General features: G+C 51.3%; 1 protein-coding gene across 2 annotated transcripts in view; it reads left to right on the forward strand.

Annotated features, from left to right (window-relative positions):
• The window catches only part of LOC140917603 (glycine receptor subunit alpha-4), a 39368-nt gene extending 22798 nt beyond the window's left edge, over positions 1-16570 (forward strand). For both annotated transcript variants that reach the window (XM_073360783.2, XM_073360784.2), the window contains exons 8-9: positions 317-466; positions 12715-16570. In XM_073360783.2, the coding sequence (XP_073216884.1) occupies positions 317-466; positions 12715-13005 (441 nt within the window). In that variant the 3' untranslated portion in view covers positions 13006-16570. The remainder of the gene's footprint in view (positions 1-316; positions 467-12714) is intronic.
• Positions 16571-16906: the final 336 nt, after the last annotated feature.

Consider the following 16906-nt stretch of genomic DNA (forward strand, 5'->3'; position numbering starts at 1 on the left):
CCCTTGGTCGGCCCCACACGGGGCCACTCCTTACTGCCTTAGCACAATCATCTCTGGGGTCAGAGATGCGGGGAATGAAAAGAGGGAGAGGCAGAGCGAGGGAAGGACAGAGAGGGTGGGGGAGGGGGAAGTGTGGCTGAAAAAGGGAGGAGAGAGAAGTGAAAGGGGCTGGGCAGGCCCGAGGAGATGGTGAGAGGCTCTGTCTAGCAGAAGGCTGTGGGAGGCCTGGGGCCAGAGGATGGCCATGTCCCCACAGGCGGGAGCAGCCCAGGCCCTGTGCTCTCTGACCAGACTCCCCCTCCATGCCGGTTTGCAGGTCTCCTACGTGAAGGCCATTGACATCTGGATGGCCGTGTGCCTGCTCTTTGTCTTCGCCGCCCTGCTGGAATACGCGGCCGTCAACTTCATCTCCCGCCAGCACAAGGAGTTCATACGCCTGCGCAGGAGGCAGCGGCGCCAGAGGATGGTGAGTCCCCACCACACCCTCCAGCACACACAACACCCTCAGCATTACCATGGGGACTGGCCAGCGGGGATCTCCCTGGCTGGCCCTCCCAGGCCCATGCTCTGCACTCAACCACCCCCGGAGCCCTGAGTGGTTGGAGAGGCCTGCGCTGGGAGTTTAACTAGGCTCTCTCAGTCGTGTCCCAGAGCTTCTGCTCCAGGGAGCCCAGGGGACTGCCCTGCGAGATGCACCCAGGCTTGGGGCACCCAGGAAGTGAGCCTTACGAGACTCACCAACCTGCAAACCTGCTGCCCAGCAAATTCCCAGCCATCTTAGAATGACAACAGGGGGCTGGGAGCAGGCAGTGCCTCCTTCCGGGGGGCATGGAGCCCAGTTATAGCATCGAGCTGCGGGAGACAGTGGCCTGCCAAAGGCCTGATGGCACCTTATTCCTTCCGCCTATGGCCCGTGGGCCCAGGCCTGGCTGGAGGGTTCTGTTACCTGCGAGCTGCCTTGAGCAGAGCCAGCTCTGGAATCCCACAGCCCCGAGACACCTGCAAAATATTCCCGAAGCATCCTGCTGCCCTCAGTATGAGCCTCACGAGGCCCAGTCCTGCTCCCACTAAAGCTAAGAAGAGATTTATCACTGATGTGGCTGGGACCAGATCAGGCCCGAGATGGGGGAGGCCCTGAGGCACATGCCGCCAGCTCAGTCACGCTGCCCATCCTAACCCCAGACTCAGTGGGTGGAAACAGGAGACCTGGTAAAACCTCCTCTAGGGCCTAGCACTCCTGCCAGCAGAAGGCCTCAATACACTGAGCAGAGAAAGGACTGTGTGTGTGGTCCCCAGAGATCTCCCTTTGGAGCCCCATCCTGGGCCAGCAGGCTGGGCGGGGGCACAGGGATTAATCCAGGGCAGCCGCTTTCCTCCTGCAGGAAATGCCATCACTCTCTGTGCTTTAAGGTGTGGGTGTGTTGTCCCAGGGGCAGGGTTATCAGTATGTTGTCATGGCAACAGAGGATATCAACAGTCAGGGCATCAAACAGGCTCTAAATAAGTAAAAGCAGCATTGCCGAGCTGGAGCTGCGTGTTGGTTGCCTAGTGACCGAGCCCAGATAGATGGTGCTTGTTAATAGTGGAGCTCTGATCTGAAGTGAAGGGCCCCTGCCTGCTTGCACTAGAGGCTGGGGAGTACCCATATGCCAGGCCCATATGCTGCTGCTCATGACCGGCAAGCGACCCCGGCCAAGGCAGAAAACCAGCCTCCCCAAGTCTCTGAACCAACTGGCCGTGGATTGCGACAGCTGAGTGGGGCCTGGGCTCAGACACCAGCCCTCACCGAAGCTCCTCTTCCTCCAGCCGAGCCAGCTGCCCGGGCCATGCGGCAATCTGCTCAGGTGGAGGTTGTGCCAACACCCCATCATCAGCAGGAGACTCCCTGCTGCCTTCCAGGGGGCTCCAAGGCAGGGACCAAAAGGCAGATAGAAATAAAACGGGCCAAAGCGTCCCCTGGAAGAAACAGATGAGGCCTGATTTTCATGAGATTGGCAAGCCCAGGCAGCCAGCTCCAGGGCTGGCACGTTGCAGCCCTCCTATTCAATTTGTAATTAAGTTGTGCTTCTCACTTTCCACTGTCCTCATTACATTCAGAGGGGCTGGGTCGGTGCCCTCCGGTGGATAACAGAACTACTGCAGATCCTGATTATTCAGAAGGAAAGGCTCAATGGAGCCTGGTGAATAAGGGGCCTGATTCTTCCCTGCCTCTCACCAGAAGGGGAGCGTATGACAGCCACCTGGCCCAGGTGTGAATGCACGACCCAAGCTGCATGGCAGAATCAGGCCTGCAGAGCCTGACTGCAGGCCATCAGCCCCACTCCCTCATTCCATCCTGAAAGGGGACACGCGTCCGCATCTTCTGTTGCGGTTAACGTGAGATCAGGGTGCTCAGCACCTGCCAGAATCAGACCCTCAGTCTGGACATGTTCCTGGCACATCCGTATTGCTTGTGGGCACAGTGCTGCTATCCCACCTCTCCAGACACCCATGCTAGGGGCGCTGTGCTGCCCAAGATACATTCCTCCATAACCCGCCACTTCACTCTCCCCAGCACTGCATCACCAGGTGGGCACCCTTCACCCTTGCCCATTATATCCCACCTCCTTTTCTCTGGCACTATGGCCTTTGCTCAAAGCTTCTGTGCACGTGTGCTGGCTGGTGGAGCCACCAATCATCCATTGTCCTGCTTTTGTTTGGTCTGCACTCTTGGATTCCAAGAGGGTCTGAGCAGCCAGACGCCCAGCCTGGAGTCCTTGCAGCTGCTGAAAACCCTGCGCAGCCATGAGCCCACCTACAGAACACTCTCTCAGTTCTGCAGCTCCAGCTCCAGGGCAAAAGCAAACCAACCACCCCCCACCGTGAGAAACCTCCCTGGCTCAGCCCATTCTGTCCCCTTCTTTTATGTTAACCTCCCCCAACCCCACCAAGCTCACACCTGCACTCTCACCCATGGAAAAATGGGGTAGGCCTTTCCACTGGGGATAGCTGCATCCGTGGCCAGGCCTGGCGCCACAGCAAAGTTATCCTGCAGGGATGCTCAAAGGCTTGGAAGATGAGAGCCACAAACGTACTTGCGGGGAGTGGGTGGTGTTCGGATTTAAAGGGAGTGAAACAATCTCACTGTTCAGGGCAGGTGTACATAGTCTCTAGGACACAGCAGGAATTTCTGGGTTCCAATCCCAGCTCTGTCACTGTCTGACCTGGGGCAAAGCATTCTGCCATTATGTGCCTCAGTTTCCCTCTCTGTAAAATAGGGGTAATGATAAGTACCTCGGACCGGGGGTGACTGATGTATAGAAGATGTGTTGCTGATCTATGAAGCAACACTGTCACATTCCTTGACTTGCACCTTCTCCAAAGCATTTTTGCAAACATCCCTCAGAGGGACTAAGACATGAAGGGTCTTGCCTGAAGCCCCACAGTGAAACAATGGCAGAGCCGGGTCTAAAATTCAGGCATTCTGACCCCCAATTCTGTGTCTAGTCATCTCCCCCTCTTCCTTTTGAGGCTTCTACTCCGCATCTCTCCTCAGAAGGGCAATCTCCTGTCCTGCATGCCAGTCACTGCTTCTTACGGATTCCCCAGGGGCAGACAAAGCAGCTCTCTAGGGACCATGGAAGAATGTCCAGTCAGAGCAGGGGTGGGCAAACTACGGCCCACAGGCTACATCTGGTCCATCAAACCATTTAATGCGGCCCTCAGCTCCAGCCGAAAGTGGGGTCGGGGGCTTACCCCACTCCACGTGGCTCCCAGGAAGCAGCTGGCATGACCCCCCTCCGGTTTCTACGTAATAAGCGAAGGCATAGCCAGATGGCTCTGCACCCTGCCCCGTCCACAGGCATTGCCCCTGCACCTCCCATTGGCCATGGTTCCTGACCAAAGGGAGCTGCAGAGTGGTAACCGCAGACAGGGAAGCGCGCAGAGCCGCCTTGCCACGCCTCGGAGCCGGAGGGAGGACAAGCTTCCAGGAGCTGCTTGCACCCCTGAGCTCCCCCCTGCACTCCAATCCCCTGCCACAGCCCTAATCCCCCTCCTGCCCTCTGAACCCCTCGATCCCAGCCCAGAGCCCCCTCTTGTACCCCAAGCCCCTTATCCCCAGCCCCACCCTAGAGCCTACATCCCCACCCAGAGCCCTCACACTCTTCCTCTGTACTCCAACCCCCTTCCCCAGCTCTGACCCTTTCCCAACCTCCGAACCTCTTGGTCCCAGCCTGGAGCCCCCTCCTGCACCCCAAACCCCGCAACTCCAGCCCTCACCCACCCACCCCGCACCCCAACCTGGAGCCCCCCTGAACTTCCCATTTCTGGCCCCATCCCCGAGCCTGCACCCCCAGCCAGAGTCCACCCCTTCCCACACCCCTACCCCCAATTTTGTGAGCATTCATGGCCCGCCATACAATTTCCACAACCCGATGTGCCCCTCAGGCCCAAAAGTTTGCCCACCCCTGAGTCAGAGCTTTCTTACCAGTGATCCTGGGAATTTCTTCCAAAGGCACTCCCAGGAGTGGCAGCAGCTCCTCTGAGCCTTCGTGCCTGAGGACAGTGACTACAGCTGGACAGGCCAGTGCACTGGGAGAGGGGTGGCGTAAGAAGACCTTGGAGAACCCCTGGGCAGAGACACTCTGGTCATAAACACACAAAGTCCAGCACAGTGAGGACATGCATATGGTGTTCAGAAAGGTGCGACAGGTGAAGGCAGGTGTGGCAGGCGAGTGCAGGGCAAGCAAACAGTGTTCTAACCTGAATGCTAAATTCAGTGAGAACAACAGGGATCGGTGCAGGTCAGAGTGGTGAGGGTGGAAACAAGACTAATAAACTCAGTACAGGTCCAAGCGGGGAGGGTGTATTTGGATGCGCACGCAGGACTGTCACACTCAGGGCAGGTCCAAGCGGTGAGAGTGTATTTGGGTGTGCACTCAGGCCTGTCACACTCAGGGCAGGTCAGAATGGCTTCCTGTATTTTTGTTAGTGTTGCTCTTGGACTCCCCAACATCCTCAAAGGAACCTTCTAAAGAGTTTCACTGTCAGGCAGAATAAAATGCCCATGTTTGCTACTAACAACATGCAGGGTTGCAGTGCGTTGTCTCCTCCCCTGCTGCTCTCCCTTTGTGATCTCTCGCAGCCCCCCTGTTGCATCCTGTTGCAGATCCCCACCAGTCCCAGAAAGTCCAGCTGTCTTACCAGTCATCCGTGCACACCTCCGAGCTGCCTCAGCCCCACTCATCTCCCTCAGCACAGCCAGTTTCCTGTACCACCTCCCTACTCTGAATTCACGGCTCCATAATTCAAAAAAGATAATAGAAGCCAACTTAGATGGGATGTTCCTGGTTTCCCTTCTGCATAATTACTCACCGGCATATTTTGTGCCATCAGAGTGTATGCAATCCTTCCACTTAAAGCGCCATTAAAGACAAGAGGAGACATTCTGCTCTGTCTCCCCGGTGTAAATCTGGGACAAACCTACTGAACCCAGTGATTTTCCCCAGCCTCGCAAAGAGCAGAACTGGGCCCAGCTGCCTGCTCCAAGGAGTTTCCATCATAAGGGCCAATCTGTGCTCCAGATTGGCAGCATTACAGTGCTGTTACCAGGTCCCCCGACACAGCTGTGTCTGGAGTGTAGTTGGGGCCCTAACTGAAGCTGTTTAAAGAACAGGGTCTGCGCAGAACTGACACCTTCTTACTCAGCCATTCTCAGCCCCTGGGCTGTAGGAGAGTTAGAGCTGCTGACAGAGCCACTATCATAAGTGTGTGCTGAGTGTTACTGCTGTTAACACTGCAGAACCTGCATAGCTAAGGCCTGCCTGTGCTGACAGGGAGTCCTGATTTCAGCCTTTGCTGGCCAGGCACCAGCGTGGTTGCAGTGGTACAAACCCCAAGTGTAGGCAGGGTAAAGTGCTGTCAGCTCCCATTTTTCCAAGTGCATCTTAACCCAGCTTCCAGCTCCACTGGTTCCAGCAGCTTTACCTGGCTACCCTAGGGGTTTGCACTGGGGAGGCTAGGCTGGTGGCCAGGTATCAATGGCTGGAACTGGGGCAAACCCCCAAGTGTAGACAAAGCTGGGGACAGAGAGAGCTGGAGTCTGTTCCTTCTTGTGCCTTGTTGATAGGATTGTGTCCTACATTCCAGTGACAAGGCCAGTCTGCAGCAGATGGGCAAACCCATTGTGTGTGTGTGTGGGGAGTTTGCACACATCTCACCAAGGGCCTAATTTGAAGAGAGTTGGGATTGCACAGGTGTAACAGAGTAAAGTCTTCCTGGCTCATGGGACACACTAGACCAGGGGTTCTCAAACTGGGGGTTGGGACCCCTCAGGGGGTTATGACGTTATTACATTGGGGGGGGTCATGAGCTGTCAGCCTCCACCCCAAACCCCACTTTGCCTCCAGCATTTATAATGATGTTAAATATATAAAAAGTGTTTTTAATCTATGGGGGGGGGGGGTGCACTCAGAGGCTTGCTATGTGAAAGGGGTCACCAGTACAAAAGTTTGAGAACCACTGCACAAGACTACTATGCCTTTTGCACAGAGCCACTTGTTAGAGTGGAACCTTTGCTGAAGCCAGAAAGAAATGATTGCTTTTTGCACAGCCCTCCAGCCAGAGGCAGCCGCCTGCTTTTCCCCATGGCAGTCTATGGATGGGGATTGGCACAAAGGTGGCATTATGTTGTCGCTTTTAACAGCAGTGCTGTCACGAGGAGACCTCGTAACAGAGCCCCTGGCTTAAAGTCACCTTTGCCTGCCCACCCCCAGGACAGAGTTCTGTGGAGTGCTTCCTGGAAATGCAACAGAGAACCTCAGCCTGTGTTTCTAGCCCTTATGGCCGGGAAGAAAACTTTCCAGATGCAAATGGAACCAGTGCAGCAGTCTGCCTGAGTCTGCAGACACCCTGAAAGAATAACTCTCTGAGAGGTGAACTGAGAAGAACCTTTCTTCTCAAGGGGGCATTCAATTTAAAATCTGACACATGGTGCGAATTTCAGTGACAGCATAGTTCCACTGCTGATTGTCTTAACACCCAGCTAGTGCCTATCCCAGAAACCCAGACTACCTCCCAGACTCACTGCCTGCTGCCAGCTTGTTATGCAGCTGCCATGCAAAATTCTGCAGCACACTGGACATTTACAATTTGAGGGCAGCATAAAACAAACAGAAGGTCATCTCAGATTAAATAACCAAGAGGACTCCCTAGTGATTGCATTATTCATGTCTAGGTGAATCCAACCCTCACTCAAGTACTATACACCAGGAACTGCCACCAAAACTCGAGTTGGCCGCACCAGAGTGCCACAGAATGGAAGCACCTGGCTGCAGAATGTAGCTCAAGCTTGCTGCCAACACAGGGCTTTACTCAAGAGTTGCTCCCTCTTCTGGATGAAACTGGCAAAGCAGGATTTCAGCCTGGGAGGGAATTCCATTCTGAATGTCAAGTTTAACATCTCTTGATTTCAGTCTCTCTTCCGCACAGCCAGCCGACTCTCCGGTCCAGCGACAGAGCCTTGTCTAGGGATTTTCCCCAATTCCACCCACCAGCAGAGTTACACCAGTACAAACCCCACACAGAGAGAGCTTGGCCTATCAGCTGCAGTTTGCGCCAGTGCAGCTCACCCGGCTGTCAGGCTACTCCACATGTGCAAAGAGGAGGTTTGCTTACCTACAGTAGACATTTGCTCTATTGCAGTTGCATCATGGCTGCTATTAATGGCAGCTCTTGGGACACAGCCTCAGTCTAGGCAAGGCCTAATATAACTGCAGGTCAGGGTTCAGCCTTGGGGTTTGGTGATCCTCTTCCCAAAAGCACCAAACTTCTCCAGCCAACAGGGGCGAGTCAAACCGCATCTACTTCTGCAGTGTAAGAAAAAGCTGAGGTAACATTCCAGCTCCTAAAGGATCAGTGAAGGGCACAACCTTCTGTCTGGCTTGGAAGTTCACCTTTAGCAACCCTGCTGTGTGCGCCATTCTTCCAAGCGCTCTCTCTGCTTTCCTGGATTTTGTAGCTAGCGGTAAATCTAAAGAAAAAGCTAAATAAATCTCTTCAATGAAAGAAAACTAATATCAATAATTTACCAGCTCCCTGTTCTCCCCCCTGGGAGAGATTTGCTTAGTAGGCAGGTTACCTGTTAAAGAGCCAAGTCAGTGCTCTTTCTGCATGAGAGCCCCCAAGCTGGCTGCTCTCCACCCCAGAAACTAACATTGGGGAGGAGTTTGGTCCCTGCTCATTCATGCAATGAGATGAGTGGGTCTGTGCTGAGGACCCTGGTGAAAGTGAGAAATAAGCACGATGATGATGAATAATCATGCTTCACCATTTCTGTAGCCTCTTTCATCTGAGGATCTGACAGCGCCTTACTGACACCTTTTTCATGATTGTCTGTAGGACAATAGTGTTCAGAGACCCCCAGCTGACATCAGAACCCCATTGTATCAGTCATTCTGAACAGAATGGGACAGTCTCAGCCCTGAAGAACTTACAACCTAAATAGACAAGAGAGTGGGTAGAGAAAGAGTTACAACATACAAACAGAAGCTTGGGGAGTGAGGTACAGACATCAAATGACTTGTCCAAGGTCTGTGGCGGAGCCATATGTTGATCCCAAGTCACCTGTGTTCCAGCCCCATAGTTTAACCTCAAGATCATATTTCTTTCCAAAATAATCGCTGGCATAGTTGGGAGCAAGTCCATTGAAGGACTGCTGGATCCTGTTGATGTCAGGACTAAATTTGGCCCACTAAATATTTCAGCCTTGGAACTCCTCATTGAGGTAGATTATTCTGGCCCTGGCCTCTATGGGACAATAATGCAGTGTAAGCAGACGGGGTTAGAAACAGCAGCTCAGAGCTCACCTACCTCGCCCCAGCAGCCTGGGCATCAATTCTGGGCCCCTGAGCACTGCCTGCAATCCTATTATAATATGGCTGCTTATGTCTTTAAGTCTTGTTCTATAGACACACAACAATGGGTGTCGTTCGCTACATGTCCTCACAATGTAAAGGCTATCCCAAGCGGCTGCTGATCAGGCCTTTACACCATCTGCCGCTGTATCCCTGCATCGTGGAGGCATCGGTAGTGACCCAGAGTTAAGGGGTTGTTAACATTTTTTGTATTACAGTCCCTCTCTTTCACACTCCAGTGATTGCAGTGAGTCTCCATAAACATGGAAAACATAACATATATATTATATATATATATATATATATATTATATATAAATAAAATGATGGGGTCTAAATTAGCTGTTACCACTCAAGAAAAAGATCTTGGAGTCATTGTGGATAGACCTCTGAAAACATCCACTCAATGTGCAGCAGCAGTCAAAAAAAGTGAACAGAATGCTGGGAATCATTAAGAGAGGGATAGATAATAAGACCAAAAATATCCGATTGCTTCTATATAAATCCATGGTGCACCCACATCTTGAATACTGCATGGAGATGTGGTCACCCCATCTCAAAAAAGATATATTGGAATTGGAAAACATTCTGAAAAGGGCAACAAAAATTATTAGGAGTATCTTTTCACTTTGGAAAAGAGACGACTAAGGGGGAATATGATAGAGGTCTATAAAATCATGACTAGTGTGGGGAAAGAAAGAAAGAAATTGTTATTTGCTCCTTCTCATAACACACAAACTAGGGGCCACCAAATGAAATGAATAGGCACCAGGTTTAAAACAAACAAAAGGAAGTATTTTTTTCACACAACACACAGTCAACCTGTGGAACTCCTTGCCAGAGGACCTTGTGAAGGCCAAGACTATAACAGGGTTCAAAGAAGAACTAGATAAATGGTGGATAGGTCCACCAATGGCTATTAGCCAGGATGGGCAGCGTTGGTGTCCCTAGCCTCTGTTTGCCAGAAGCTGGGAATGGGCAACAGGGGATGGATCACTTCATGATTACCTGTTCTGTTCATTCCCTCTGGGGCACCTGGCATTGGCCACTGTTGGAAGACAGGATACTGGGCTAGATGGACCTTTGGTCTGACACAGTATGGCCGTTCTTATATTCTCCAGCCCTGGCCTGGCAACTCTTCCAAGGATAATGTCTCCAGGCAGGGACACTTTGGCTTCCTGGACGCTGCTGCCATGGCTCTCAAGCACCCCAAGCAGCAAACAGTGGGGGCGTCGGCATCTGCACCAAGGCAATGGTGCATTAGGGGCTCACAGCGGGGCTGCTGCCTCAGTGCGCTGGGGAGTCCTTCAAGCACTGATGTGGAGGCCCTGACCTCCCCCACCACAATCCTCTTCCCCATTTGCCCTCTGGTTACTCCTATTGCTCTGCTCACCCATCATACAGCAGCAGCATGGGGGAGGCGGGTGGCGAGGGGCTATGCAGGAGACATATGGGGGGCAGGTGAGGATGTGGGGAAGCAGGGTTGTGTGTAGACAGCATGGGGAAGGCCTGGAGTAAGAGAAGCTGAGGGGAGAGGCGCAATGGTTTCAGCTCTTACATCACCTGCATACCATGCAATGCACTGGCCTCCTCCCTCCACCTCCACATTCAACCTTCCCCCGATCAGCTACTGCTAAAACCCAGCGCGCGTCCTCCTCACACCCCTGATGACTGCTATTACAAACACGCCGTTCCTCCCATCAGCCACAATACCCTGAAACACACCCATCCACTGGAACCCTGCCACCATGCATGCAAGCCATTTCCTTCCACTACGCCCCCTCAACCTCCTGAGCAATTTGAGAAGAGCCATTCCCGGCTCTGCCGCCCGACCCGAGGTGCAGGCTGCACGCTGTGTGCACGGAGGTGGGAACGTTGTGGGTAAAATAATTCAGAGGTTACCAGGGCTGGATAAGCACTTAGCAGTGATTTCCTGGATTTTCTATGCTGGTATGTACACGTAACTGGTTCCTGCTCCAGATCTTTGGGGGAAGTACACTATGTGGAACGGATGAATAATTAATTAATATTAAACTGGAGTAATAGCAATAGGATGAAATTTAATAGTGAGAAGTGCAAGGCCATGCATTTCGGGATTAATAACAAGAATTTTTATTATAAACTGGGGACGCATCACTTGGAAGTAACAGAGGAGGAGAAGGACCTTGGAGTATTGGTTGATCACAGGATGACTATGAGCCACCAATGTGATATCGCCGTGAAAAAAGCTAATGCGGTCTTGGGATAAATCAGGCGAGGTATTTCCAGTAGAGATAAGGAGGTGTTAGTACTGTTATACAAGGCACTGGTGAGACCTCATCTGGAATATTGTGTGCAGTTCTGGTCTCCCATGTTTAAGAAAGATTAATTCAAACTGGAACAGGTACAGAGAAGGGCTACTAGGATGCTTCGAGGAATGGAAAGTCTGTCTTATGAAAGGAGACTCAAAGAGCTTGATTTGTTTAGCCTAACCAAAAGAAGGCTGAGAGGAGATATGATTGCTCTCTATAAATATATCAGAGGGATAAATACCACAGAGGGAGAGGAATTATTTAAGATCAGTACCAATGTGGACACAAGAACAAATGGATATAAACTGGCCATCAGGAATTTTAGACTTGAAATTAGATGAAGGTTTCTAACCATCAGAGGAGTGAAGTTCTGGAACAGCCTTCCAAGGGAAGCAGTGGGGGCAAAAGACATATCTGGCTTCAAGACTAAGCTTGATAAGTTTATGGAAGGGATGATATGATGGGATAGCCTAATTTTGGCAATTAGCTGATCTTCAACTATTCGCAGTAGATATGCCCAATGGCCTGTGATGGGATGTTAGATGGGGTGCGATCTGAGTTACTACAGAGAATTCTTTCCTGGGTGTCTGGCTGGTGAGTCTTGCTCACATGCTCAGGGTTTAGCTGATCGCCATATTTGGGGTCGGGAAGGAATTTTCCTCCAGGGCAGATTGGCAGAGGCCCTGGGGGTTTTTCGCCTTCCTCTGCAGCATGGGGCACAGGTCACTTGCTGGAGGATTCTCTGCACCTTGAAGTCTTTAAACCATGATTTGAGGACTTCAGTAGTTCAGACATAGGTTAGGGGTTTGTTACAGCAGTGGGTGGGTGAGATTCTGTAGCCTGCGTTGTGCAGGTCAGACTAGACTATCATAATGGTCCCTTCCGACCTTAAAGTCTATGATTATCATAGCTCAGTGGTTCTCAACCTATTTACCATTGTAGGCCGCATATGCAAAAGCTCTCTCTATTTATGGGGGCCACATCCACACAATATATATATACACGCTACCTGTATGGCCCTGAGGATGTCACAGCTGTGTGCTGATGGGTCCACAAGCGACCCGCAGGTTGAGAACCACTGTCTTAGCTACTCACACATCACTGCCTATAGGACAGATGCATGGAAAGCACAGCCCTGGCCCAGCAAAGGCATGCGTGAGTGTGAACCCCTGGGCCCATGCACAATCCCATTGGCTACAGTGGGACTTCCTGCTATGGGATCTGCTAGCCTGACCCTTCTACCTGCACAATCCAGACTTACAAATGTGTGTGATGGTATTTGGTATTTCTAAATTCGATATATCCATGTGCTGGTATAGATAGTGTGTATATGTAGGACTATATATACACACACACATCTCCACACAGTATACAGATACACTGTATATAATCAAAACAAGCCATGTGTATATATACACTCCCTGTATAGACACTCCTGCAACACCATCTCTCACTGTCTGGTGTCTAACTGTGGCCAGTGACACTGAATTCACATGCCATTCCCTTCCCCTCTCATCTGCATCTCTCCAGGAGGAAGAGGTCGTCCGTGAGAGCCGCTTCTACTTCCGTGGCTACGGCCTAGGCCACTGCCTGCATGTGAAGGATGGCAGCACCATGGAGGGTCCCAGCATCTACAGCCCCGCTCCACCGACACCCTTCCTGAGGGAGGGAGAGGCAATCCTTAGGCGCTATGTCGACAGGGCCAAGCGGATCGACACTATCTCCCGAGCCGTCTTCCCCTTCACCTTCCTGGTGTTTAACATCTTCTACTGGGTGATCTACAAAGTGCTGCGGTCCGAGGACATCCACCAGGCACCCTGATGTGACATGGCGCCAGGCAGGGGAGCCGCTATGTCTTCCCAGTCTCATGTGCACACTGCTGTGTGGGCTAGAACCTTCCACCAACACCAGTCAGGACACTAGTAGCTTTGCCAGGACCTTGTTTCTCTCTGACCCAGAACTTCTAGTACCAGCTGAGAAACTTGGGCACACTCTGCATGGTGTTAGGGGGCACTATGCTGCCCGTAAGGACCTGGCCGTGCTCCATCCACCCATACCCTAGCATGGCGTTGGGGTTCGCTGTGCTGCTTGAGGCACTGGCCTTTATCATCTAGACATGCTCCATCTCCTAGCAAGGAGTTGGGGGAGTGCTGCACTGCAGCTGTCCATAACCAAGATAAGCTCATCGTCCAACTCCCCAGTATGGCTTTAGAGGGTGCTATGATGCTGGAGCTGCTGCCCTCCAAAACAGAGACATGTTCCATCCACCAATACATAATCAGCATGGTAACATGGGATGATGTACAGCTGGGAGTGTATCAGTCTAAAATGGGACACTCCATCTTTCCAGTACCCCCACCAGTACCGAGCTGGGGGTGCTAGGCTACTGTGTGGCACAACTTGGACAGGTGCCATCTCACAACACCCCAGCAAAGTGACAGAGGGTATTTGCTGCTGGAGGTGCTGTCCTCCTTAACCCAGATATAACCCACCTTGCTAATGCCTACCTTGGCAATGCCCTGCTACTGGGGGTGCTGTCCTTCTCCATAATCCGCTTTGGAAATGTGGGCAACAGTCAATTCATGGTCAGACTGGATGAAAGTCACCATAATGGTGCTCCCAACACAGCCTCAGCATGGTGCTAGGATGCACTATGCTGCTAGAAGGGTTGTGTACCATCCTCCAGCTGCCAACAACCTAGCATGGTGATGGGGGGGGGAGGCTGTGCTGCCACTGTGGTTATTGATGAGATCTTGAGCTCTTCTTAAACTGGCAAAGACCATCCAGCCATGCAAACCAGGCCAGGCAGCAGTGGACACCATAGGGTAATCAACTCTTCCTCTGATATTTACGTTCTTGGCCTTCTCATCTCCTCGCTCTTACCCTTGATTCTTTATGGCCACGGAGTAGAGGCGCTTGCTGGGGGGCACCCCTTTTGATGAGCATGTCAAGTGCAAGACACCCAGCCTTCGCTGAGACTCTGAGGAGACTGGTCAGAAGGCTGGGGCATGAAAATGGCAGTAAGGCAGAGAGCACTGGAGCCAGGTCTGGTAAAGGAAAAGGCTTCAAGGGTCTGTCTAGGGGGCTATATTTATGTTCTTGACTTACTCTGTGAAGAAACGTTCCCAGTTCTCCTCATGATCCAGCCAGTCCACTCCCCTTCTCTTCTCTTGCCAAAGTGAACAGAGCCACCTGAGCTTGCATGTTAGGCAGAGCTCCCATGCAGATTTCAGGTGTAGGAGTGAAAGGAGAGGTTTTTAAAAGGTCAGAATAAATAAGGGCCCAATTCTGAGAGTGATGAGCACCCCTAAATCCCACTAGTTAAACTGGAACTTAATGGTGCTCAGAACCAAATAGGAGGTGCTTAGTAACTGGCAAGGTCGGACCCAAAGTTAATCTCCCTTAAAAGGTTTTGTTGGGCAGCAGGGTTCTCTTAGGTGCTGTTGGCCTTCTTGTCGGATAGCAGAGGGGAATGAGTCTGGGGATGGCTAGTGTCCCTGGATCAGCTCCTTTGATCTCGCCTGTGGAGTTGCCTCCAGCTGCAGTGAGAGCAAGATAAAGTCCTGCTGGGACAGGAAGGGGTGAATGTGTTTTCACCCATAACAGGGGCAGAAGGAGGAAGTATTGGCCCTCGCCAATCTCCTTCCATTCCCCACCTGTTTTCCCTTTCCAACACCACTAGGCTCTCTGAATCATTTTAAACTGGGTCAAATTCACCGCTGTTGTAATTCTATTGAAATCAGTGGAGTTGCTTCAAGGTTGTTTTGTCAAGTAACTTAGGCCTGAATCTTAAGGATTCGAATAATCTGGGGAAGAGCAGACCTGAAATATTTTAGAAAAATCCACTGCTCTGCCCCAAGAAATAAAAGCAATAGGCAACATTATTTAGGTCCTACAAAAAAACCCAAAAAATATTTGTGCCATCATTCTCCCTCTCTGGCATTTTGGGTTTGCCTGTTCCCTCTGCTCACATGTAACTAACCCAGACAGTGCCCAAAGCAGGACTCACCTCCTCAGAGATGCTGGTGCTCATGCTGTACAGCCATGTCTGGGGCTTCCACTCCACACGCAAGGTGGGGCAAGGGAGGCAACTAGTGTTTGCCAGGTGGACAAGGACAGCCTTGTCAGGAGAAGTGGGATGGTCACTGGTCTAGAAGCCTTTTACAGGCAAGTGCAAGCCACAGCACAGTGAGCAGCGGGTATCCCTTTAAATCTCTGCATGCCTGGGGCCAAGCGCCAGGCTGCAGAAAGGGGGAAAGGTCTTGGCGAATCTCACAGTGCCTCTTATTGTAGATCTGGTCCAGATGGGCAAACAGCACAAATCCGCCTTGTTGAGAAACTTTACAGACAATGCCCCAGAGACAGTAACAGAGCTGAACAAGGGAGCCTCTTTGACTGGAGCCAGGCCCCCAGTCAGCTGGTGCCAGACCACCACCTCAGCCCCAGCACATACAGACTCAAAGCCAAAAGACTGGAGAGCAGCTTTGCTGACCAGGAAAACAAGGGGCAGAGTGCAGGTCACAACAGCTCTATCTGCTGTAATAATACCCCAGAAAAAGGTCTAGTGCCCTCAGCTCCCTACTGCAGTCACATCATGTGCCCAGATACCACAGTGATGGGCAACCTTATACAAATCTAGAGACACAGAATTCTTAGTCTTTTCTCAGGCCTTACCCCCACCGACATCAGTTGCCCAAATAACACTGGAATAAGAACATCAGAATTTAACCCAACAAGGGTGCTCAGCACCTCACGAGATTGGGCTTGCATAGCGCTTTTTGTCGTCCACAAATTTTACAAATATTCACTAATGAATTAAATCTCGCCCTGCCCCTTTGGGATCAGTGGGTAGGTGGATATTGCTGTTCCCATTTTAGGCATGGAAATGGAGGCAGAAAGGTGAAGTGACTTGTTCAAAGGAGTCAGTGTAACAGCCGGGTTTCCCCTAGGAGTGGCCAAACTATGGTAGAACCCTATTTGGCCACAAATCAATTAGACTGTGTTGTTCCACCCATGTTGATAGGGCCTAGTAACGTCCCCATAAGTCATACAGGCTTACTAGATATTTCTCTCCCTCTGTTTTGTTGTTGATTCTGAGTCCTGGTTGGTAGGTTTGGCCCGAACACAACTCAACAGGACTATTTAGACTTGCTTTTGGACAGATCAGGTCTTTGAGGCCACTGAAAGTGATCCTTCAGCTGGTATAAAGTCACTTCCTCTATACTGCAAAACTGCTAACTGTTCTCTCCTGGCACTGAGGAGCCTTGAGGCGCCAGAGGTGCATACATTGTATGGCATCTGGAGAAGTGTCAAGTTTTGAAATGAGGGATTTTTAAACAGCATTGATCTTCCTACACAAATAAAATGTATCTGGGGTTTTCATTAATATTGACAGTGTTATTTATAGAGGAAGGGATTTAGTTTAAAACTGCAACAACACTTGTCAGTCTTGACCTGCTGCCACCTCCCACATGCCTCCTACTCCCGTCAAAGAGGAGACCATTCTTGCCTGTTCTTGCTTTCGCCATTGCTGGTCCCCAGTGTGAAGCAGAGGGTCACAATAGCATCTTCAACAGCACAAGGGCTATTTAGTCTCCTTTGTCATTCAAACCTGTGCATCCCTTGTTTGCTCTTTTTCACCAACAGATCTGAACTCTGCTGTTGCAGAGAAACCACCCTCTCCTGGGATCTGAAGGAATTCAGTCTCCACAGTCATTTCAGC

This window comes from Lepidochelys kempii, chromosome 9, assembly GCF_965140285.1.
Source record: "Lepidochelys kempii isolate rLepKem1 chromosome 9, rLepKem1.hap1, whole genome shotgun sequence".
Classification (NCBI taxonomy): domain Eukaryota; kingdom Metazoa; phylum Chordata; order Testudines; family Cheloniidae; genus Lepidochelys; species Lepidochelys kempii.